Source organism: Heptranchias perlo, chromosome 9, assembly GCF_035084215.1.
Source record: "Heptranchias perlo isolate sHepPer1 chromosome 9, sHepPer1.hap1, whole genome shotgun sequence".
NCBI lineage: Eukaryota > Metazoa > Chordata > Chondrichthyes > Hexanchiformes > Hexanchidae > Heptranchias > Heptranchias perlo.
Genome location: NC_090333.1, coordinates 57,906,014 through 57,931,220, shown reverse-complemented (window position 1 = coordinate 57,931,220; position 25,207 = coordinate 57,906,014). Strand labels below are relative to the sequence as shown.

The following is a 25,207-nucleotide window of genomic DNA, read 5'->3' as shown; positions in this document are numbered from 1 at the left end:
TTTCTACCGCTCCTACATGGTGCATCCCTTGTGGCTTCAGCAGAAGTAGAGGCTGGCTGCTCAGATCCCTGCCCTAATTGCTGAGATGCATTTGGCATACAACCTCTGGGTTTTGGAGCCCATGAGGGCCCCGCCAAAGACTGCTCCATCTGCACCTGTGCAGGGGCAGACTTGGCCAACGGGAGAGGAGGCACTACTTCGGGTACTGGTTGAGGTGGGGGGGTGGCCATGGGTGAGACATGGGAGTGCTCTGAGTGGAGTCCCCACTTCCATGTCCCCTTTCACCATCATCCCTCTCCTTGGCCAGCGCCACATCTCTCCTACCACTCTGCTGGAGAGCAGCTTGGGAAAGAGCAGTGACACGTTAAAAGGCCACTAATAAGGTATCTGTCATCCTGTTTAAGGCTGGTTTCCAAAGTCTGCACAGCCATGCTACTGATGAGCATAGACTCATTTGTGGGCCGTGCTTGAAGCTCAATGGAGGTGGTCACTCTCCATTGCAGACATTCTTGCACTTACCTGCGACATCATTCCACCAATGCTGGAGTTGGACTCCTCCAACCTCTCAGCTATTGTGGAGAGTGTGTATGGCACAGTTTCCAGTACCTTGCAAAGATCACCTGTTCCTCAGTGATTCTCCTTCTCAACAATTGCTCCCAGGGTTCAGCATCTGTGTCCAGCTGAGCAGAGCTTGGAGAGGAGTGTGTCCTCTGATGTGGACTCTCCACAGCTGCGCTTGCCACTAGTGTCTACTTGTGCTCACTTATGACTTGTGAATCACCAGGTGATAACCCAACTATCTGTATAAGAGGACCCCCTGAAGTGCCAGTATCTGTGCTGGTGCATGGCTGCATATCCTGTGACGGTGCACCCTCAGAAGGAATGAGGTCTATATTGTCTATATCCACAGACTGTTCCTGTAGGTGTGAAAGCCCTGGAGGAAAAAGAAAGCGGAACGACTTAGTCTTGACACAATAACTATCTTGCCAATCTCTATACCCAGGCTTCTCATATAAAGTCAGCATCTTTGTGAAAGATGTTTTAAATTGTGTCACCAGCCATCTCTGAGCTCCCAGTCTCTCCATCTCTGATTGAGAGGACCGCAGATGTCCCACTTATCTCCATTGAGTCCTCCTCCGCATCAGTTAGTTCCACAATTTGTGGAGGTCCACCGCCAGCCCTCGCCCTCTCTCTTGCGTTTTGCGCTTTTCTCCTACAAGCAGCAACAGAACAGACCTGTGAGTGACTGAGGGTGCCATATTCACCCAATGGATGCAGTGCATTGGATGAGGGTGACTATCATACAAATGCATCAGAGGGTCACTGTCACACAGATGCATCAGATTGCATCAGGATTGGGGTGAGTGACAGTGTTGGTTGCATAAATGGGGAGGTGAGTAAAAGTGGATGGAAAGTGAAGAAAGGTTGCTGGTGATACTTAAGTGGGTGTGAGAAATATTGTGATGGAGTAGACTTGCCCAAGATATAGTGATGAAGGGGGGGACACAACAGGATGTGGGTGAATCAGCAAATGTATTCAATGACCTGACCAGGTCTGGCAAAGTGAAGTGCTTCCTGCACTGTAGCCAAGACCTGGTCACCATGCTTTTGCTTGTCACCTCTTGTGCTACCTCCAGCCAAGCCTTTTTGGTGACAGTGCCAGGTTTCTTCCTGCCATCCCTTGGATAAAGAACCTCCCTCCTGGCTCTCATTGCATCCCCACTTTCTAGGGAGGCTTCAGTAAATCTAGGCGTTGCCTTTGCTCTTCTGGACTCCATTTCTCATTTCTCATTTCTCCTCCAAAATTCATTTTTGAACTGGCCCTTTAAATACTGCAGTTCCGATCGTGTCATTCGGGTGCATAGTATACCCGCTGCGCAGCTTAGAAATGCAAAACCCGGAAGCAAGGATAATTGCCTGCAATCGAGTTGTGATCACAGATTTAAACATGCACACTTGATTACCAGGTTCCCCACGTGCAAATCCACCCGAGTTCCCAGCTCCAAGTTAAAATCCAAGCCAGTGTCTCTGCGCAAAGCCTTGAGACATTTTGGAGCCTAGGCTCTCGAAGTCAGCATCTGAGTCCTCAGCAGCAGAAATAGTATGCAATCTCACCCTCCGGTGAGCAGGCACCTGTGGCATCCTAGTCCCCTGCCCTAGCCCCTGCGCACTTGGGCTCAGTGAGTCACCACGTGCAGATACCTCCTCTAACCTAGCCTCTAGAGTCCACGTGATGCCATTATCTGAGTTTGAGCTTGCAAGAGTCAGTTCAAGTGACGGTGCATCTTCTGGAAGGCTGGGCTTCTCTTCCTCTTCCCCTCCTGTAAACAATTTTACAACACCAAGTTATAGTCCAACGATTTTTATTTGAAATCTACAAGCTTTCGGAGGCTTCCTCCTTCCTCAAGTAAATTTACCTGAGGAAGGAGGAAGCCTCCGAAAGCTTGTAGATTTCAAATAAAAATCGTTGGACTATAACTTGGTGTTGTAAAATTGTTTACAATTGTCAACCCCAGTCCATCACCGGCATCTCCACATCTTCCCCTCCTGGTTGAGGGGTGTCGATATTCTCAGCAGCTGAAATGAAAGAGAGGGACAAGGATTAGCTAGTGGTGTGAGGGAGAGCAGAGAGAAAGAAGTGGGTGTTGAAAGCATCTGCAGCTTGTCATGCAGAGTGCATGGAGTGAGGGAAAAGTCAGAAGAGACAAAGAGGATTAGGTATGAAGAAACCCTGTGTGACGTCTCCTCCAGCTTTGCCAGCCGCTGAGACCTCAACTCTGATGGCCAGCACGCGCTCTTCAAGAGATGCTGCTGCCTTTAAGTAGCGTCATGGATGCCCAACACCTGCTATCCACTCACTGATAGGCATGCAGCCAATTAGTAGCACTGGCTGCAAGACTGGAAGATTGAAATCAGCAGGCAGCACAAATGTTGCATATTATTGTAGTCACCTTAAGTGCATGCCCTGCCCCCTGCGTGTCCATTTTCGGGCACGATTGGATTTCTAGACCAATATACCTTTAGAAAATCAGACTACAGAATTGGATTGGTCAGTAGCCTGCTTAATTTCATGTCCAGTTGAAATATGGCATTTTTCTTCAGTTTCAGATTACTTGCTCGTGGGAGAAAGTGCATCTGAGCTGAAGGATGTTCTTAAGAGGTGAGAGATATTCTTGGGTTGTCAATACCACAGCCACCTCTCACCCTCCAGATGCTGCTGAGACTTACAAGAATGTTTGAGTGCCTTGCAGTGGTTGCCAGACCTTTTGTTATTCTTTCCCATTCCACTTATCTAGTTCTTGATTTATTATCTCATCTTCCCTCCTACTCTTTCCAACCTTGGGGGTATGTGTTTTGGCTCTTCACATAGGTTTCTGAATTTTAAAAAAGACTGCTATTGGAGTATTGTAAAGAAAGACTGAGATTTGTCTACTTATTGTCATTAAAATATCAAGCCATTAATACAGCATCTACTTTATTTGGTTGTTATTCAAAACAATTAATCCAATTTTAAAAGAACTAAATTTTGCAGTTTAACCCATAAGAATTAATTATTTCAATATATTAGGAAGCTTTCCCTAAGAACTTGGATTAACTCCAGATAAATATATCCAACTCCCTCTACATTTTTAATCAGAATCATTCTTCAGGTGTGACTTGCTTGTAATATTCTGTAATATTGAAAACATGAAAACCTCTCTCTGCTGTGAAACATTTTTCTATGTTAAAGGCACTATATATCTCATCTGTCTTTTGGACGACATATTAAACTAAGGCCCTCTCTACCCGCTCAGATGGACATAGACGATACCATAGCACTATTCAAGGAGAGCAGGCAGTTCTCCTGGTGTCCTAGCCAATATTTATCCGTCAATTAACACCTCTTTAAAAAAAACAGATTGCCTGGCCATTTATCTCATAGCTGTTTGTGAGACCTTACTATGTGTATATTAATTGCTGCGTTTGTACAAGAATGTCTGAATGTCTTGAAGTGGTTGCCAGACTCTCTTTCACTAATGTGACATTCATTTCTTTTTCAAAATAAAAAGTTTTAGAAACTTGACTTCAGCTCTCACCTTTCCCTTATTCTTGCTACCTTCCATATACTTGCTTTCTTGTATTTTCAATATTTTAATTTTTATTTCACATTATTTCTTGCTGATACTGTTTATTTTAAAACTGTAAAATACAAACCAACCACCGAAGAGAGCACCATTTCGAAAGAAGTAGTAGCATTCTGGTGAAAACATGCTAGCAAAGAAATGTTTGGCAGACACATGACACAGTGATGTAAATCATTTTAAAATGCATTTTTGCGTCATATTTAATTTTACCTATTTCTTTTATATTTAATGCTAAACTTACTCAGACCAAGAAGATACTTTGTTTGTGCTAAGTTATCAGACTTCAAATGAATGAACCTGTGGCTTAATGGTAGCATTGCTGCCTCTGAGTCAGAAAGTGAAGGGTTTGAGCCCCATTCCAGACAACCCCAATGAATGGAGACTAGAATATGGTCTCTAAATATTGGGTTGACATCCATTGGGGTACTCGTGTCCAGACAAAGTGACCACTGGCTCAGTGGTGGAATTCCCACCTCTGAACCAGAAGGGTTGGGGTTGGGCCCCATTCTAGGTAACCCCGGCAAGCACTGGCTCTAAATAGTGTGTTGACATCCAGGGGGCTACTTGCCTCCAATGGATGCAGTTGGCCCCAACTCCCATTGTAAAGGGTAGGTGGGGCTCTTTAGCCTTGGTTGCAATCCTCCTCGGAGAAGGTACTCCAAAGATAAAATCCGTGAGGAAGCCAATGGGAAACCACCTCAGCTACTCTTCCCAATACGTGGCTCTAGAATCTCATGTGTAAGATTTGAGTTAGGACCTGCCTGAGGGAAGAATACAATGCATGGGACCTGGCCTCAACCAGGGTGATAATATGGGAACTACAATTAGCCAGTGTGCTTCTGGGTTGGAAAGACATATGTAAACAACAGCCAAGGTTCCCATCCTTGCTTGAAGTGCACGTGTGTGGATACTGAATGAGGATAGAATCAGGCTCACTGTCAAGGCTGACACATGAGCAATGGCCTATTGGATGAGGTACCCGAAGAATCATATTCCAGCAAGGAGTCAACACCTTCAGGGGAAAAGAAAATTGGTGTGGAAAGAAAAGTGTAATTTTTTTGCAAAATAAAACAAACCTAAACTTACCTTTCTTCTGTCCCTCCAACTTCTTTCAGTTCCAGAACCAAAGCTCACATCTCTAAATTTGTTACTCAATTGGCTGAAAACTATTTCTAAAAAGATGATTTAGGAGACAAAACGTTAAAGTTGATAGCAACCAAGTGTGGGAACCCAGTGCAGTGACCAGATCAAACTTTAGCTTCTTTTTCTGGCTGCTCTTTACAACTGTGAAGTGCCTCGTGAGAGAATCTGTCAGCAGCCCAAGGGGGTGGGCTCACCAAAATAACTTACCTAGTTAGTGGCAGCCCATGGGTTAAAGGTTGAGTGTGGAGCGTAATATAACATGACTAAAATGTACAGTGCACATTTTCATGATTTTAAGGTATGCAGATGAAAGCATCATTGTTCTTGCTAGATTTGGTTGCCAAAAGACAACTAAAAGGTCATCTTTATTTTTTGAAAAATAAACTGATCAGGAACTAACTCAAATCATTTTGGAGAAAAAAATCTTTGTCTGATGGAGGCAATGTGGAACATTCAGCAGCAGCATGCAGTGAGGGTAAAGGAACAAAGCAAGATGTTCACCTGTTTTATGGAGCACTGCATCAAATAGGCAACACATGAGAGGTTATAATGGAGTAACTTGGAAATAGACTGGAAATTAAGACATGAAAAGAAAATTTCTAGCTCTCAATTTTCCTATGCTATGGCTATACAGTGGATCAATAACTCTCATTAAAATAATATGAATATCACTCTTAACATCAAGCTTAGGTATCATTAATGGTGATTATACAAAAATCTTATATTTAAATTCTGATATATTTTAGTGTTGTTTCAAACCCATTAAGCACATTGAGGATGACATCTAGCATAAATGAATGGAATTCTGTGTTCCAAATACCAAACTGTTGATTATAGTAAAAAAGGTGCAATTTATTTCCCTTTTACTTGATTTAGTTTGAAACAAATTTTAGTGAAATTGACTACGATAATTAAGTTCAAGAATCAGTTCTGAGCTAATATAATCTAGTTTTGTTTTTAATGGGATCAAATTCCAAATATAATGAACACTTCTCACATTGACTATTACAAGGAGAAAGAGATCGTTACAGGTACTTAGGATGGAAATCCACATACATAGTCCATTTCAGGATTTATTTTGTCAGTATGTGTGCTTTAGATTTTTTTTACATGTCCCATCATTAAATTTGAATGTTTACTGGAGCAGGCCCAGCGAGTCTGCTTCAAGTCCATGTTACTAGTTTTTACCTTCTTGCCTTTCTTCAAGAGTTTTCAAAGACTTTTCTGCCAGTTTTCCATCACACACAGCTGATTTTTGGGAACTCTCCTTTGGGACGGGTAGGACCATTGTGGTGCTCCCCAACAGGGCACTAGTGGAGTGAGCCAGGGAGGTAAACTGTTGCCTTAGACTAGGGTGCTGGAAGGTCATTGTGCTCCACAGGGCAAACTCACTGGAAACAAAGGGGTGAGATCCAGACAAAGTTGGTCTGAAAAGGGTTGGCACTGGGTAGTGACTGGGTTGTGTAACTGTCTGATTGACATTGGGCAAGCTTGCCATAACACTATTGCTGCTGGGGGATACCTGGAATGGATCAGATGGGGATCTAAAGGCAGAACTCAGAGACCAGGCTGTAGAGGATAAAGGATAGTGACCAGAATTGTAGTCAGCTATGTCCTTGGAGGTCTGTGGTTTGTTAGAACACTTCGGACCTCCAGATCTCCTAGTGGTACTGGACAGTAAGGTTTCAATAGCTGAAACCAAATCATTGTTGCAACCTTTCAGCACCAACTCCAACACAGACTGTTTCTGGTTCGGAAATACCTTGGTCAGAACCTCTATGGGAGGCCTTTTGGATTTCCCTGCAGGAGCAGCGTCCTTCAGCACATCTTCGGACTTCAAGAACTTCCTGATGTCATTGAATTTGTATCTGGTGGCACCCTTAATCTGTTCTTTGTTTTCCTTTTTCCGCTCTATGTCATTGCTCGGCTCCGGGAGGGGCGATGGTGCATTGCTATTTTGGGTATCTGTGGATGAAACGGGCTCTTCCACGTCACTTTCCGTAATCTTCATTTGGTTCTTCTCATTAGTCTTTCCCTCGACGTCTTCATATTCATCTGACAACAAATAGGTGTAATATTTTAATTAGAACTTCGTAGTGAATGAGTGACTTAAATTACTGTATACATACGGGAATACATTTCTCAGCATATTGTTTTTTGGAGACTACCTTTTCAAAGCACTATCTTGCACCGAGCGTTGTCCTAGTTTAACTTTAAACTTGGGTACTGGACTCTTTGAATCGTCACGTTCACACCTGCTCATATCAGTACAGAACATGAAATGGAGGAAGCAGAATATGGAGAGGTTGGTGGGTCCAGTGAATTACTGCTTCAAACAGTGCTCCGGTTCAATTAACACAATTTGTGCTGCACGCATTAGTTTTTAGTAACCGAGCAAAATTATTTTAAAATACTCACGAAACCATCTGTACTTTCGAATCTACATAAACTTTCCAAGACATCTGAATTTTACAGCACACAATGAGATTAGTCAGCGCACGGCATCTGTGCCAGCTTTCTGAAACGATTTGTATAAGTTTAACATTACTTTGCTTTTGTACTATATGCCCCTGTATAAAACTTAAGATTCCATTATACATTTTCACAGCATTATCAAGTTGTCCTGCCGCTTTTAAAGATGTGTGTACTTGAGCCTCTAAGTCTCTCTGCACCTGTATTTCTTTTAAAGCTTTACTATTTCGTGCATACGCCGTTTCTACCGCCCCCCCCCCTCCATGTAACAACTCCAATTTCTCCGTATTCAATTTCATCCGCTATCTATCTGCCCAATCTACCATTTATGTATGTTCATGTAAACACACAATACTTTTCGTGACCTTAAGGATTTTAATAGATTGTCAAATTCCAGTACATTTTAATTTTCAACCATTTAAAGCTCACACAAAAAGTAAAACAACATAGAGATAAATATTTCACAACCTATTGTCACAGAAGCAGCCCCCATCGCCCCTCCAAGAAATAGACTAGGTTTTTGCAGGTCGAATGCAAGGTCACATTTAAAATATGGATAATATCTTGTATGTTTGAATCAAGGGGGATGAGGTTTGGTTAAGGAAAATCCACCTTCCCCAATAAGATTTTTTAAAAGTCTGTTGCAGGTGTAAGACAGGACACTAACAAGGAACTTATTTTGCGTTTAAACTTGGAAGGTGACCTGGCTCCGAAGCTCACCGTCAGACTACCCGGGAAGTCTAGAATCTAACAAAAGAGCGTCCAGCAGTTTATTTGACGCTTAGGGGTATAATAACTCGATATAATAATTCGATGTTTACATGAAGGAGCCACGCCATTTTTTTCGATTGTTACTCAGATCCCAATTAAGTTTAACTTTACTTGTTTTCAAAGTTTAATGTTTTATGAATTATGACATTTGTGTAACTAACAACATTCAAATATAAATCGTATTGACGGGAACAATAAGCCAAACTATAAATAAATCGCCAATATCCTAAAACAGGTTACAACTTGATGGATCTTACAAAGGACCCTTTTTCCGTTAGTTAATGCCATTTACTGTATCATAACTTATTCTGAGGGCTTCATTTTAAGCCCTTTAGTGCGACTGCAACTCCTTCTCAGTAAAATTAGCAATGCATAAATGATTGATTCATAATGTAAAAACTAAATCAATCAGCTCCCAAATATGGAACAGTAATTTTCTGAATATAGATCCAACACATTTTAAATATAATTATGCAGTCATTGTTAGGAAATAATTACAGAATTTCAATCGGGATCATTTTTTCTTATATATTTCAATTCTATAGATGGCACGTTACGTTAAAGTGTCACTGAAGTGATGTCATGTACGGTTTTATTGGAATAATACAAGTCCATAAAAGTGCGGGTTTTTTTTCTTTTTAATACCTAGAAATTATCCCAGCAGCAGGTCTCTCTTTGTTTCACTTGTAACCAGGCAATTTGATCCCTTAATCCCTGCGCTGTGCAGTGATTAATCACGTCCCTGGGGCTGAAACGATAAACGCGGGTCATCCAAACAGATCAATCCCCCTTTTCACCCCAGCGCAATTATCATAACCAGAGCCTCATGCCTTTGAACTAGCCGGCTCTTTGATTTGTTATGTTGAGAATTAAGGTGGAAAAACAAGCAGGAAGCCAATTTGTAGTAAGAATAATCAGACGGTTAAGTGTTCACAGAAAAGGGGATAACAAGTGTGGCTTGTTTTACTGGTGATTGTTCAGTTAAAATAGCATCCAGATTGTTGCATTCGATGCATATCCTCATTAAACTGAAATGTATGTTCCTAGCGCGTTCGACACAGGTGATTCATGCTCACGGAGCCAAGAAATCATTTTCAAGTATTTTTTTTGAAAAATATTGCATCTATGTTAACGTTCCTAAAGGGGGCAAAGTAAGGCTTCTGTCAGATCACCTTAGACTTGGTGATGGTGAGGAGACATAACGGGTTGCGTCTAACCTGAATGTAATTGATTATCCATTAAATTGTGCATTTGACTGTAACAAAGCATTTACAAAGCATTTGTTAAAGAAACAAGCATTTTAAATGCTTAGCATGCGCCGTTGCAACAGTTTGCTGAACAAATCAAGGTGATTTTCCTGAGTCTGTGCTCAGGCGAACCGGATTGCCTGGGCACCGTGAATACCGGAAAGTCGGTCGGTGAAAGTTGTAAATTAACCCGTCCGATTTTCTGATCCAATGTAACCGGGCGCAGATCTTGGAAAAATCTCCCTTATAATGTCCCTGCAGGGAAACAAAACTAGCCCGATTTGTAGTCTCCCACTTTAATAATTCTTCCACTATGGGAATGGATGCAAGTCGCAGGATAACATAGAATATAGCAACCTTCCCATTGTTAGAACAAATGCAACAGGCAGGGATATAGACTACAGCAATCTACCCATTGCTAGAACAGATGCAACAGGCAGGAGACATAGAACATAACCCCACGATTGTTAGACTGGATGCAACAAGCAGAAGAACATAGAACATGTAGATTGTTTAAGTATTTCCTTTTTCTGACAAGTTTGCCCACATGACAGTGACCGCATTTCAAAAAATAGCTCATTGGATGTGAGACCTTTGGAACGTCCGAAGATACGTGATAATGTGCTGTATAAATGCTAGCTTCTGTGTTTTTATTAGGGAAGGTGATAGTGGAAAATACTTCAATTAAAGAATATCTTACCCCCTTTGCCAACGAACGCAGCAAGAAAATATCAACGTTTGTTTAAATTCAGTGAGGGGCCACGAATATTGTGAATAATAATCTGAAGCGGCGCAGCGTCTCACACGAGGAGTTAAAGCAAAAGACTACTGCCTCCTGATATTGGGCCACTACGGTATTATAATAGTTCATATATGAAATATTATTGTATTGCGAAAGTGCAAAGACTCCTCAGTTGTCAAAGGCCTTTTGCCTTGTATTGTAGGCTGTTTGAATACAGAGAGTTATGAAAAGCTCTGAAGCAGTTCTGACCTGTGCTGAAATCCAGTATTTCCTTACCCGGTTGCTGATGGAGTAGAGAGTCCGCAGGCGCCATCTCCTCCGGTCTGTTGATGCCTCTACCTGCTGGGTACAAGCTATCCAGGGGGGCTGAGTCCTCGAGTCTCTCTGGGGCTGCATACATGGCTCTGTAATCCTCGGGAAGGACCAGATTACAAGGGCCCTCGTTGCTTTGCTGCCTCCTGAGGGCTACCTGCGCGGCCATGACCCGCTGTCTCTCTAGGATGAGAATGCATTTGTCGCAAGTGCAATCCTTGAAGCGGCAGTACCGTTTGTGCCCTTTCAGCCAGGACAGTACCCCATGGTTCCGACACCGAGCGCACTTGGGAGTTCTCTGAGACGGTGCTCGGGAAGACGCGGTAGGTACGTACAGGTACGGAGGACCATAGCTATTCATGGTAATAATGCACTTTACAATTGGGAGTTTTGTATTCTTGCAACACAAGGCTCGATTCTTCGCCAACAGCTTGTTGCAAAAGGAAAATTGTATTCAAGCAAATAGTAAAGCAATGGAGCAAGCGCAAGGCTGATTCCAGGAGCAAGAGTGCGGTTCATGCATATCCCGGCTGCACGGTCTCGATGTTTATAAGCAGTTATTTCAAGTCACTCAAGTGAAACGATTTCTATGAAAGGATCGAAAATCATTTTTTTTCACAAACCTCTCCCCCTCCATTCTTTCTGAGAAGAGTTGAAAGCAACTCCACAATAAAACAATTCTCAATGGGTTCGAGTGGTTGGAGGAGGAGATATAGGTGCAGGGAAAGGGCGGGGCTCATTCCATTCAAAAGGGATTAAAAGCAAACCGAGAGAGCTGGAAGCGAGGTAATAGAGCTAATGGATCACTTCATACAGATCCCCTTTCACAATTAGATTTCTTCCCAGTTTCTATAAAACGGAAATGTCCCGCTTTTTAAGAACACAGTGTGTTAAGTTTTCAAAATACATTGTTTTAATTGCCTATTTTCACTTTATATTTCCATATAAAACTGGCAATAACGGTATGAGGAATTACACTCCCATTCTACACTAAATAACATTTATATTCCGCACAGTAATTTAATTTTCTTTGAATATTGTAAATCTGGAAATGTATTTTAAAACTTTATAGGGAACAAGGGCCTGGTTATTTATTTCCCATTCAGATGACGCTGAGAGCTAACCACGCATTGTTTAAACGTATGTGTGCATTGTATACATTTTTTTGGTTTTGTCCCACAATAATTCACCTTACATCAGTACTCTCTGGGCAGTCGGTGCACTGGGCATTGCGTACAATCACCTCCTTCTGCAACATTTAGTTAATACATAGGAAACAACGCTGATTCGAAGTGGCAGAATTTATGCCGCATGATTTCACATTCATGGAAACAACACACCTGAAACCCGTGAGAAAGTGCTCCCCTGGGAACCAAGCCATCGTCTGTGATTTGAGACAATCCAAACAAAATGAAATTTTATTCTATCCGGGGGCATATGGATGAGGTTTGAAAGCATTAATGATAAAAGTGTATTAAGCACTCATACATTGGAGACGTAGGGAGGAAAAAGCTTGTCTGATAGGCCTCAAACCTCTCTCCTTGGCAACCTTTCTTGTCTTATTACTTTGGTCTTTGCTCCCTTGTTCCTACTAAGCTCTGACAATGTCCTCTGACACCTTTTACCTCCTCCCTCACTGTTGAAATCAAGGTTCATTACACTATAACTCATTCCACCTCAGGACTGTGGAACTGTGGAACTCCTCGCACCGCTCAGTCTTTCCTTCCTCCTGCAATCTTCAGGTTTTTAAAAATCAAACTTGGTGTCACCTAACCAATTATTCCTTTCAACCTTGGTTGTGTCTTACATGTGGAGCTTGGATTTCTTCATTTAATACTTTGGTTTCTTAATTTTTAAAAAGTATTAGTTTTAATAATTGGAGGCAAGAATTTTACTTCAATTTGGACTGCTGCAGGTTCCATGGTCCATACTGGAGGTTTTCCCAGAATATAATCACTTGTACTGCCTCTAACTATTCTCTCTAGCCGTCAGCCACAGCCTTTGCTGCAGTCACAAGCTGTTACTAATGTGACATTTTCACTGGGCTTTACTAGAGAGAAAAACGTTATAAATGTATTTTTAAATACTCACAACGGGACAGATAACTCTAATTCAGAATTTCGACCTGGAATTTTGGGTGAAATTGTCAGTAATAAAGGCAATTATTCCATTTTACCAGCAAGATTTTTTTAAGCTTTCATATGGCTACAGATATTTGGCTTCAAATTAAGGAAGTGCAAAAGTGAGTGTGCATTAGATCGGACTGGTTGCTCATAATCATGATACACGTGCGGGTCACCGGGATCGCTGCAGGGGTGATATATTTGGCCAGGTACCCGAGAGCTGTAACAGCTGCTAAGGTTTGTCTTCTGGTATACAGGCTAGATAGAGTCCAGTTATACTTGCAGACTTTCAGAACAGAAAGCACGTTTAATATCCGTTATTTTATTCCCAGTTGAATTAACACATACTACATATGATTAAAACTGTTAAGCAGCAAACCGGTTAAGCTGCTCTCCTTGCGTGTTGAAATGGAGATTGCAAATCAAGAGTCTAAACTTTGCCCTAAATTTCCCATGACAGTAAAGTGGTTAGTTCCACGGACAGTTGACCCACGATGTCTGTCAGTTCACTTGCAGTATTTTCCGACAGCTGTGTATAAATCCCCACTGCGAACTTTATAGCCATTAATGAATACAGAAAACATACCAGCAGCAGACACTAAGGGAGTCAACTAAGGGAGACAGCTGCCCTGGAGAGATCAGAGACCCGAGAGTGGACACAGCCCTCAGCGATCTGGTCCAAACTGCGAAGGACAGGGTAGCCAACTAATTGCGAAAGGTAACCGTTTATTGTTATTTTTTAAAAAGCAGTCCTGGACCCTGCCATCATTCATTAAAATGTCTGAAGAGATAAAGATTTGCAAATCTTACCTCTAGAATTCTACAGAATTCTGCAGTTCTATTTAAAGCGGTCTTTTTTTTATCATAAATTTTAGCCCTTTTCACTTACCTGAAAAATTCCAGTTTTGTAGCTTTGACATGCTTTTTAAACTCTCTGCAGTAATTTAAGTGCCTTTCTTGACCCAGTATTGGTTATTATGTAAAGGAGTTAAGGAACCAGCTTTAAATCCCGTTCCATAATCTTGCCTAACATTTTACAGACCACAACCCCATTTAGTCTGGCCCAGGTATCATTCAAGGTTAGTATTAACCGGGTTAGATTAGTAACAGAACTTAATGTTGGATAATTTGGACATGATATATGCCACCAGCTGCTTACTTCGTTGCATCAGTCGAACAAATAATTTATTTAATTCAAAGTATTTATTATGTTATCTCTACAGAAATAAATCTCTAATCACGAGTTTGACATACAGTGTAAAACTTTGCTCACATCAGATTTTTGGGGACCAAGATTTACTAGGTTCGTGAGATATTTCGAAACTATGCAGTTTTTTTAATTTCAAATTGGAAAAATACCATTCCAAAAGGTCATCAACCTGAAACGTTAACTGTTTCTCTCTCCACAGATGCTGCCTGACCTGCTGAGTATTTCCAGCATTTTCTGTTTTTATTCCAAAATTTAAATTTGATATCTCCCTAAATCTGAAAGCAGTGCAACTTTGATATATATACACAATACATTTTTAGTGTACAAGTCTTATTTACAGGAGACATCTGTTAATTCTGCTGCACTAAGTTTTTCTTTCTTTTGGTGATTTTTAATGACCAAAGGTGAGGGATGTTAGAACTGGGGAATGGAGCACCTTTTTTATTCCTTAGACTTGAGAATTCTGTATTTGTGGGGCTGGCCACTTTATGAAAATATTATTAGTGAGGCTCAAGAATCCATAATACAATAATATTGCTACATGTCAGTAGTTTTGTTACAGTAATAAAATATACATTTTTAGAAATCCAAAATGAACACTTAATACCGTTATTTCTGTCTCTCATTAGGTATACAGTATTTTCTTCCTTCCCTATTTTATTTTATCTTTTATTCACCCCTCCCTGCCAATTTGCTACCCTCCTCTGCCAAAGGAAGGGATTTCTTTTCAGGCCATCTAGTGCCTTGTCAAAGATGTAATTCTTCATGTATAAACCCATGCAGTGGGTGTTAACAATTGTGGGGGTGTCAAATCTAAACCCAATCTTGTCCTCACACACTTGCATTTTACAGCAGGGATTACTAGATAGTGATCAAAAGTATGAACTGTCTCTGATTTGCTCCTCTTTGTAATCCGTTAGCACCAAGGCCAACTGCAGTGCCTCCAAGGAGATCAGTTAATTCTGCATAGATTGGAGTTAAAACCTGGAACCTCTGGTCTGCGTGGCTCAGTACCACACCAGTCATTGAATTTACCCACAGAACCATTAAGAAAACTCCTTTTCTATTTCAGCTACATATCATCGCTTCTATCTTTTATTTTCTCATTCTTTAGCAAAGTTGGTGAGCAAGCACAGGTCTTAAATTGCTATCTGCTGTATAGCAGCATGATTACAGAAAGGAAAAATCCCTAAAAACTTACACAAAACTTTAAATTCAAATATTTTTATGGTTGTTTTTCATAGCCTGACAAACAACTTCTAAACATTAAAAACCAAAAATAGTATACTGAATCTGAAGATCTATTCCCCTTAAAAATACACAAATAAAGTACACTACCTGATCTACTGTCTCTATGCCAAAAAAAGTTTCCACTTCAAATTCTAAGCTGCTGTTCTTCCTCCACATGTATGGGAAAGAAAGAAATTGGATTTATATAGTGCCTTTCATGACCTCAGGACATCCCAAAGTGCTTTACACCCATGAACTGCTGACTCAGGTGCAAGAGGGCTATGACTGAGACAAGGCTGATACCTTAGTACGCTGCTATTCTCTCCGCTAACATGCTGCAATGGTGGCTGGCAATCAATATACAGGTAGCTACAAAGGCGAGGAGATAGGTGCACTTGTAGCAATTTCCAAATGCATAAGGGAATTTAACTGAGTAGCTGAAGATCCAGACTCCAGCAATCCGAACAAAGCAATGCCAATTTGCTTTCTTTGTGCCACGTTTGAGTGACTGACAGGCAGAATGTAGCATGAAAAGTCAACATGCATGAAATTCAGACAAACATCTGACACAATCAGGACAGTGGGACATGGGGACTTTTGTGTGATCCATGAAGGCCAGGGAGGAGGAAAAAAATCAATCATGTATCCCATAGGTAATCACTATCCAGTGACTCCTGCTGAAACGTGATCATGTAAACTTTGGGTAAGGATAGGATGGGGCTTGGCTGCTATGCCCCCATGATTGAATAGACTACCTATCTAGGCTCACACTTGGGCAAAGTTACAGAGGGCATTTGACACCTGTAGAACCATACAACATCAATAGCCAGTGTCTTCAAGAGAAAAGAATAACATTTTTAAAATTATTAGATTTGTAGAATTAATTGCCAAAGAGAAACCTATTGAAGTTGAAAGTATAAAGAAATAATTTGATGTGTTTTTGGAGAAAGAACTAGGAACTGAGGGATAGAAAGAAAAGGTGAGGTTGGGATCTATCAGAAAGCATTAGGCTCGATGAGCATAATGCTTTTTTCCTGTTCCTAAAAATTCTTATGTGCTAAAACCATGGTAAGTCTGGTGCAATTAATATGGAACAATACATTTTTCAACGCATTTTAATTGCATTTTAAATTTTGCAGTGTGGTAGCATACCCGGGACAGTGTTAGGGTAGAAATTCAGGTTCATTGTGGAATCTAGTTCTTTGAAGGAGAGTGATTATACCATACCTCAATACATTTTTCGTAGTGAGGTATGGTATATGTAAAGCTGCGGCCCAGTTTACACATGCCTCAAGGGAGGGATGTCAGGTACTGTATGAGGTGCATAGCTGCTGCATATGCATGACAGTTGTACAAGGCTACCAAATACAGAAAGGCAGAATGCACTGCTGAATATCTACTTCTGTCTGCTAGCATAATCCTGACCTCGGTTCGCTACTTCAACCCTCTTTCCCCTTCTTAACCTGATTTTTCTATCTTTTTTTCCTCCTACATTGTTCCAACCAAGCCCAATACTAAATTCATGAACAGTCTGGCCAATTACCAACTCTCAATCATCAGCAAAGTGATGGAAAGTGTCGTCGACAGTGCTATCCAGCGGCACTTACTCACCAATGCGCAATTTGGGTCCTGCCAGGACCACTTGGCTCCAGACCTCATTACAGCCTGGGTCCAAACATGGACAAAAGAGCTGAATTCCAAGGTGAGGTGAGAGTGACTGCCCTTGACATCAAGGCAGCACTTGACCGTATGTGGCACCAAGGAGCCCTAGTAAAATTGAAGCCAATGGAATCAGGGGGAAAACTCTCTAGTGGCTGGAGTCATACGTAGCACAAAGGAAGATGGTAGTGGTTGTTGAAGGCCAATCATCTCAGCCCCAGGACATTGCTGCAGGAGGTCCTCAGGGCAGTGTCCTGGGCCCAACCATCTTCAGCTGCTTCATCAATGACCTTCCCTCCATCACAAGATCAGAAATGGGGATGTTCGCTGATGATTGCAGTGTTCAATTCCATTCGCAACCCCTCAGATAATGAAGCAGTCCGTGCCTGCATGCAGCAAGACCTGGACAACATCCAGGCTTGGGCTAACAAGTGGCAAGTAACATTCGTGCCAGACAAGTGCCAGGCAATAACCATCTCCAACAAGAGAGAGTCTAACCACTTCCCCATGACATTCAATGGCATTACCATCGCCAAATCCCCCACCATCAACATCCTGGGGGTCACCATTGACCAGAAACTTAACTGGACCAGCCATATAAATACTGTGGCTACAAGAGCAGGTCAGAGGCTGGGTATTCTGCAGCAAGTGACTCACCTCCTGACTCCCCAAAGCCTTTCCACCATCGACAATGCACAAGTCAGGAGTGTGATGGAATACTTTCTACTTGCCTGGATGAGCGCAGCTCCAACAACACTCAAGAAGCTCGACACCATCCAGGACAAAGCAGCCCACTTGTTTGGCATCCCATCCACCACCCTAAACGTTTATTCCCTTCACCACCTGCGCACTGTGGCTGCAGTGTGTACCATCTACAGAATGCACTGTAGCAACTCTCAAAGGCTTCTTCGACAGCACCTCCCAAACCCGCGACCTCTACCACCTAGAAGGACAAGGGCAGTAGGCACATGGGAAAAACACCACCTACACATTCCCAAGTCACATATCATCCCGACTTGGAACTATATCGCCGTTCCTTAATCATTGTTGGGTCAAAATCCTGGAACTCCCTACCGAAAAGCACTGTGGGAGATCCTTCACCACACGGACTGCAGCGATTCAAGAAGGCGGCTCACCAGCACCTTCTCAAAGACAATTAGGGATGGGCAATAAATGCCGGCCTTGCCAGCAATGCCCACATCCCATGAACGAATTTTAAAAAACGTATCTAGTCTTCTCCTTAGATCCTTCAGCCCTCTAGTTTAAGCACTGACTTTACCAACTTCAAACCTCAACAGCACTCTGATATTCCTGCTTGAAACTCCCAGTCCCATTCCACTGCATTTCCCCTCATTTTGGAGCTCCTTTAATCCCCTCTAAGTATTTCTAACGCCTTTCATAGCCTGACTGAGATGACCTTTGTACATCATCCAGCTTGGTACACCTCCATCTAGTATCTTAAGATCGGTTTCAAAGCTATTAAATACAGTAGCTGTCTCTGTGAGTAAGTAATTGCCGTATCCATACTTTTGACCTTCCCTTTTGCCCCCCACCTTTTTGGTCAGTTCTATAAAGAGCTCCTCTGCCTGGTCAACCGGAAGCATTACCCTGTCCCTTCTCTTTCCCAGGCTGATTGACCTGCTGAGTGTCTCTAGCATTTTCTGTTTTTATTATTGACCACTGTGCAGATTGTTTCATACTGCACTGCAGGGTTAATGTTCATAACCAACAATCCAAATCCATAGAGCAGTCACACAGAATCACTATAGATCAGTGAAGTTTTGAAGCTGTGATTTATTTATTTTCTTCCGAGTGAAAAAAAATCAGGAAAATTAAGACTTGTTTGCTTTTTAAATTGTAAGTGTTCACATAGTGATCACTCCCCACATTATTAATTATTAAAAGTTCAAATATTGGAAGGAATAGCATTTGGTTTTCTTCCTTTCGATGATAAGTGGCTGGTATTACTGTGGAGAATAAAGTAGCACGCGATACAGGGACCGGTGCTAATATTGGACGGAAACATTTTTCACATTAAGATAAAATAATGCAATTTTCTTGGCTACTCCCAGAGCTTGTGTCAGTCACTGGTCAAGCGTTTCAAAACACTTACTGTTTATTGACATATTAATTACCGATTATGGCACAATATGCCACAAATCACAGCCACTAGATTCGTTCCAAGCAAACTGCAGAGTGAACTAGAAAGAAATAAAATCAATCCTGTGGAAAATTCAATTCAGTCTGTACTTGACGAACTGCGTGTTGATGTAGAGAAACTGGTTGTAAATTTCTTTGATATATCCATTTAGATCATCCAGGATTCTTTGTATAAAACAATACATCATAACTGTAATACTACAAGGCTACATAAGTTCGGTAAAAGTCAGCCGAGTGTGAAATTGCTTGATTTGGCTTCACCATGAGTGATGACCAAATTATTGATTAGGGGCCGCAATCATTTTGTTCTTTTGACAAAAGCAATCGGATGGCTCAGGCGGCTTCCTTGTTATATGAAGGGTTACTTTTGAAGAATGTCAAGTAACAGGATTCCACACAACACAAAGTTATCAGCGAAGAATTTTAAAGCAGAACTTTTGCATTGGGGGAAAACCCATGCCGGGCTTTAACTTTACATCTACAGAACTCCAGAGCTACAAAATATTGAACAGATGATATATCTTGTCACTTTGTGTTTCACATGACAATATTCTTTAGTAAACTTTTCTAAGAACCGTTTGAAAAAAACACACCAGCTGAAAGTCATTCATTGTAGGGGCAGAAAAATCTCAACAAGTTAATATCTCTAACGTGTGTAGATAACAGAGAAACTGAAGTCAAACCGGAAGGGAGATGTGTTCCCTAATTTACTTATTTACCGGGAATCAATTGCTTTCCTGGGAAGAACTTTGACTTCCAAGGCAGATCAGCCCCGAGTCCTGGCTATCAGCGGCCGACTCTGGAATAAAAACACAGCAGAATGAACGTATGTGGCAAGCGCTATAGTCTTTATTTCCACACCATTTCACAAATTCTAGCCACATTTGCACATCAAATGTTTCAGCCAACGCTTTCCTATGTGTTTGTTTAGTTTTTGTGTTAGCTCCTTTTGTAATGCTAATTCTGGAAGGATATCCCGTCTCTGTTCTATGGAGTACACACTTCAATGGGTAGCCTGTTCAGGAGAGTCCTCGTTTACATAGCACATTTGTTTAGTCACTGGATTAATTCTCCATACTCCCTACAATATTTGCCTAATAGGAATTAGCGGATCAAGGACACGGTTTGCTTTTTCCCATAGGTTTTCCCATCAGCAGGTTTCACTGTATGCAGCCAACCAACTAATATCCAAGGTGGGAATACTCTTCCACATCTCTGCTGTGAGATTCCGCTAGGTGCAGAGCACCTCGGAGTAAATATTTCAAGTTCATATATTAACACGGACCCAACTGGGCCTTAACGTGTTTTTATTTGCTTGGCTAGCAGAAATTAATGTAGAATATACAATCTTTTTCAAAAATTAACTTCATTCCTACATTGCATTAATTTCAGCGAAGAAGCTAGCACAGTGCTGGGGCAAAACTGCCTGAAATACTATGGTGACGTCTGCTGTATGAGTGGCCCATCAAATGCTAAATACTTCGGAGGTTGAGGAGTTGTTGAACAACAGCAGGAGACAATGTATTAGATATGAGGATTTCAGGATTCAGTGCTACTCTAGCGTGAGTACTGTTGTGCCATTTACCTGATGCTTACCAAGGAAATATATAAAAGAGGCTACACCTCAACAAGGAGGCAATCTCAGCCTTGTGTTAGTTCCTGAAACCAGAAATATCCAGACAGCTCTCCCAACAGAACATAAAGTGGCCACCACACACACTCAACGTCCACACCACTGGGTGCTTCCAGGAGATAACACTTTGATCAGTATACAGTTCATCACTGAGATGACAGACCGCTTCTTCCACCATGTCTCAACGTACACCAAGTTCAGCAGCACCAACTGGAGAGGCCAATCCAGTTTTACCGGCTGTGTGGCATTCCCTGAACACAAGGTGCCATTGATTCTGCTCATCCGCCGGTAGATGGTGTCTTCCCTTTTATCAACATTTATCAACAGGAAGGGTTACGGGTCACTGCGCCCCCAATGTTCAGATGGTATGTGACCACCGGCAAAAAAAAAAGCAAGTTAATGCTTGTTTTCCGGGGAATGCGCATGATGCATACGTTTTGAAGGAAATTACGCGTTCCACAACTGCTTGAGGGAGAAGACAAAATGCAGGATTGGGTCCAGGGAGACATGGATTAACCCATTCCAAACATGGCTGTCACCTCTGCGGAACTCTCGGATCCTGCAAGAAAGGACACTTGTGAATTACCGGCTACCGAAAATATTTCCGATGTTTGGATTGCTCTGCCTGCAGCATGATCCTGTGGGAGTTGGCAAAATAATTATAGTATTTTGCATGCTGCACAATATTGCTTTTAAAGAGAGGCACACATTCTTTCAAAGGAAGAGTGCCAAAAAGGCAGGTTGCAGGAAGAGAATGAATGCCCTGTAGCATATGATAGTCATGATGTGGAGATGCCGGTGATGGACTGGGGTTGACAATTGTAAACAATTTTACAACACCAAGTTATAGTCCAGCAATTTTATTTTAAATTCACAAGCTTTCGGAGGCTTCCTCCTTCGTTTACCTGACGAAGGAGGAAGCCTCCGAAAGCTTGTGAATTTAAAATAAAATTGCTGGACTATAACTTGGTGTTGTAAAATTGTTTACAACTGTAGCATATGAGCCAGGGCCTCACGGGTACAACAGGCACTGTTTTTCCTTGGGGGTCAGCACATGGTCCTTTATGCAAACAGAAGGGCAGAATGCAAAACGTTCTCGGCACTTTTCAACTAAAATTGTTTAGTATGGGGGGGGGGGTTACAATATTAAGTGCTTCTTTTTTCACATTACGCACCAACAATTTGCTTTGTACATTCATTTTACATTAAAAAGTATTGCAAACTTTAAGGAGTTCAATGTTTGTTTTTATTAATGTAAATGTGTAGTATGCGTAACATAATGTGTTGATGCTGTTCTGCCTCTGTGCTTCCTGAACTTGTGTGCTGTATTCTTCCTCAGGTACTACTCCTAAGTGATGACCTATTGAAAGGTTTGGGGAATTCCTGAGAGGTATTGTAATTCCGCTGACCACTTTTGATGCTACCGATGTTGTATAATGCTCAGTGGCAGTCTGATGAGCAGCAGGCTCTTGCTACATAACACTGTGAAACTGGGTGGTAGAATCCGTCATTGTATCCATTTTATCTTATGCTTTGAGGCAAGTGACTAGCTTACTAGTTTGTAAATGATCCTTTGTTTCATCAGTTATACCTGTGAAGTCGAAATCACAAAGTGACTCACTAGGTGATGCTGTAGCTCAGCACACCAACTAGCCCTTCTTGACCCACCATCTCTGCCTCTTCCTCACCCATCAATGACTCATCTTGCATTGCTTTGTCAAACTCATTATTACTCTCAAGTCTGTGTGTCTGGTCTGGTGTCTGCTTCAAGCGATATGAGTGATGCAGAGTGCTGAGATGTGTGCTGCCATCCTGAAGTAGTGGCTTGCTCCTTCGAGGCTTGAAGGCGTTTGGTTGAAAAAAAGCTGATACAGAATAAACACGTGGGCACTGTTGTTGCAATGACAGTACATGCTATTGTGTGACAGAGCACAAACATTGCTTTAAATCTGATCAGGTGAATGTATGTGATTATCACTGCACATCGTCACAAATTTCAGCATCCCCCAAGCCCCAAATGACCTCTCAGCCTATAGTGACCTGCTTGTAGCTTTTATCTATTGCATGCCACTGCTGTTTTCAGCATTATGGCACTTGTTGAAGGCCATCTTCAAGATCATCATCATCATCTGCAAAGAAAAGAATAGTATGCATTACTTGAAATGTAAGTTTTGCGGTGAGAAGCAAAAGCTACACATGGTCTATTCACTGCCAGGTCGTGTAGAGTGAAATGTGAAATACTTTGCTAGTTGAAGAAAAGTATCTCTGCATAAGATAGTTAGAGAACAATCTTTCTCGGCTGCTAGTAAGGAGATGTCTTTTCTAACCTGTTCCCATAGTTCAGAAATAGTCCCATGTCCTCTTTTGTGCAAGGTACTGGCTAAATTCAGGTTAACAATACTCATGTGTGGAACTATTGAGGGAAACATGGCTGACTCGTCCAACCTCCCTGGAGAGGCATTCCTTCCAGTGTAAGATAATTGGATGTTACCCATATGTAATAATATAAAATAATTGCTGGCCATACCCATATATAGAAGTGTGAAATAATTGACAGTGATCCTCATTGCTTACCTTGGCACAAATCCGACACTTTCTTCCACAAATCCCTCCAACAGTGGATTGTGGAGACTATATTGACCTCCCAAGTGATTGCCTCGCACGCCTCCTGGATCCTTTATTTAGTGGTGGGTTACCCTTTTGACTCATAGAAGGCATGGATCTCCTCATGCCATCACAATAACCTGAAAGGCCTCGTCAATAAAGGAGGCTTTTTCATGCCTTATTGCCTCCATCATCACTCCAATTTGCATATTCCATAGCTGGATTGACACATTTAGCATTACTTATAGCACTTCGGTGCCTATTAAGGGGTTAATGGGTGATTCAGCACCAGGTTTTTGTCTGGTTTCTCAGTTGTGCATTAGTTTTAACAAATTCAAGCTCCAGGGATACATTAAAAATAAAGTTGTGAGTTCCTTTGTCATTTAAAGAACAATCAGTGCAGTAAGACCAAATTAAACCCCTAGATAGGATCTGACCAATGCCTTATATAGGAGCAGTATTTGATTTCTTCTGATCCCTCTGCTAATGCAATCTGGTACCCAATTTGAATTACTGTAGCCAAGCAGTGGGCTGACAGTTTCACAGATCTTTCATTTGTTTAATTGCAGTGTTTTTGGACACAGATTCCAGCTCCTTATCTATCTTATGGGAAGGGTGGAGGGTGGGATACACTCCTTTTGGCTTTGTGCTTTGCAGATATAATTGCTGGCCACACTTCAAGTGATCCATTTCTGGATTAGCAGATTAATCCCATTTATATCCAATTCTAGGTAACCCAAATTGGCCCCATTTGCACTGCAGGGCGTTTTCCAAGACTGGCAAAATTGGCAGCTTACAGAGCGGCTCAACATTCACAAATGCCACTTTGCCAATCTAAGCCTCGGGATTTACTGATATGAGGTGGAAGGTTCATAAAAAATGGAAATGCAGTCAGAGCAAAATGACTTTATTGACCTCTCAACTGACTGCTTCCCACAGCTCCTAGATTCTCTAGTTTATGGTTGATTGCCCTTCTTATCTATAGAGGGTTTGGGACCCTCTCCTCATGCCAGCCACAATAATTTGAAGGGTCTTTGCAGGTGGTGCTTTACCCCCTGAGGTGAGGAATGAAACCACCTTCAAGGCAGCACTGTAATATAACTGGGGTAGCAAATTTCCCTAAGTGTAGTCACTGTGATAAGTGCTGACTTCTTTATGAACGATGAAGAATAGCAAGCCTTAATCTTTGTCGTGTGGCCTTGTGGTTATATTTTGCTCTGTATGGAAAGTTAGAGAAAATATTTTTCCTTCTAAATGTCCCCAGTTTAGTAGGAGAATTTTACACAGAGTAAAACATAGCCCCTGGTATTTACTCAATCATAAGGATCTCATTGAGGGAGTTTTACACCCTTTCATCACCAGGCTCCAACCTGCAATTAGATATGATTTAATGAATTTGATTTAATGAATTTGATTTAAGAGCACAAAACTTAGAATAAGAAAAGCTCCATCAAGCCGTCTCAATGGTGACTGCTATCCAGTACCTCATCTAAGTGGCCATTCTTCAACAGCCTAAACAGTGAGTGTCAACAGACTATTTGACTGTAAGGCAATTACAGGTTTGACTGATCCTGCCCTTGCCCACATACGTACTTGCACTTTTCAGCACCACAATGTGGTATCCTCCACTTGATTAACTGGGTGGAAGGCTAGTTGGTTTTCAACCGTGCATGCACATTAAGAATCTCCTACAGTATGATGACTGTATACCACTGGGTCTTGTGTATACAGCAAAACCAGTTTTGAAAACTATCTTGTGCTTAGTTCTTCACCCCGG

At 41.7% G+C, this 25,207-nt stretch overlaps 1 protein-coding gene across 1 annotated transcript; it reads right to left on the bottom strand.

Annotated features, from left to right (window-relative positions):
• Window positions 1-6,293: 6,293 nt before the first annotated feature.
• On the bottom strand, window positions 6,294-11,172 carry LOC137325031 (doublesex and mab-3 related transcription factor 3, truncated-like). The gene is made up of 2 exons (XM_067989732.1): window positions 10,776-11,172; window positions 6,294-7,322 (listed from the first exon to the last, which is right to left on the bottom strand). The coding sequence occupies exons 1-2, from the start codon at window positions 11,170-11,172 to the stop codon at window positions 6,445-6,447; spliced, it is 1,275 nt and encodes a 424-aa protein (XP_067845833.1). The 3' UTR covers window positions 6,294-6,444.
• Between the last annotated feature and the right edge of the window lie 14,035 nt (window positions 11,173-25,207).

Bases quoted from the DNA above. Each gene is read 5' to 3' on its own strand.
- LOC137325031 (XM_067989732.1), bottom strand. From the start codon at position 11,172: ATGAATAGCTATGGTCCTCCGTACCTGTACGTACCTACCGCGTCTTCC. The intron at 7,323-10,775 runs GTAAGGAAATAC...ATTTGTTGTCAG, and splicing joins TCTACTCCATCAGCAACCGG to ATGAATATGAAGACGTCGAG.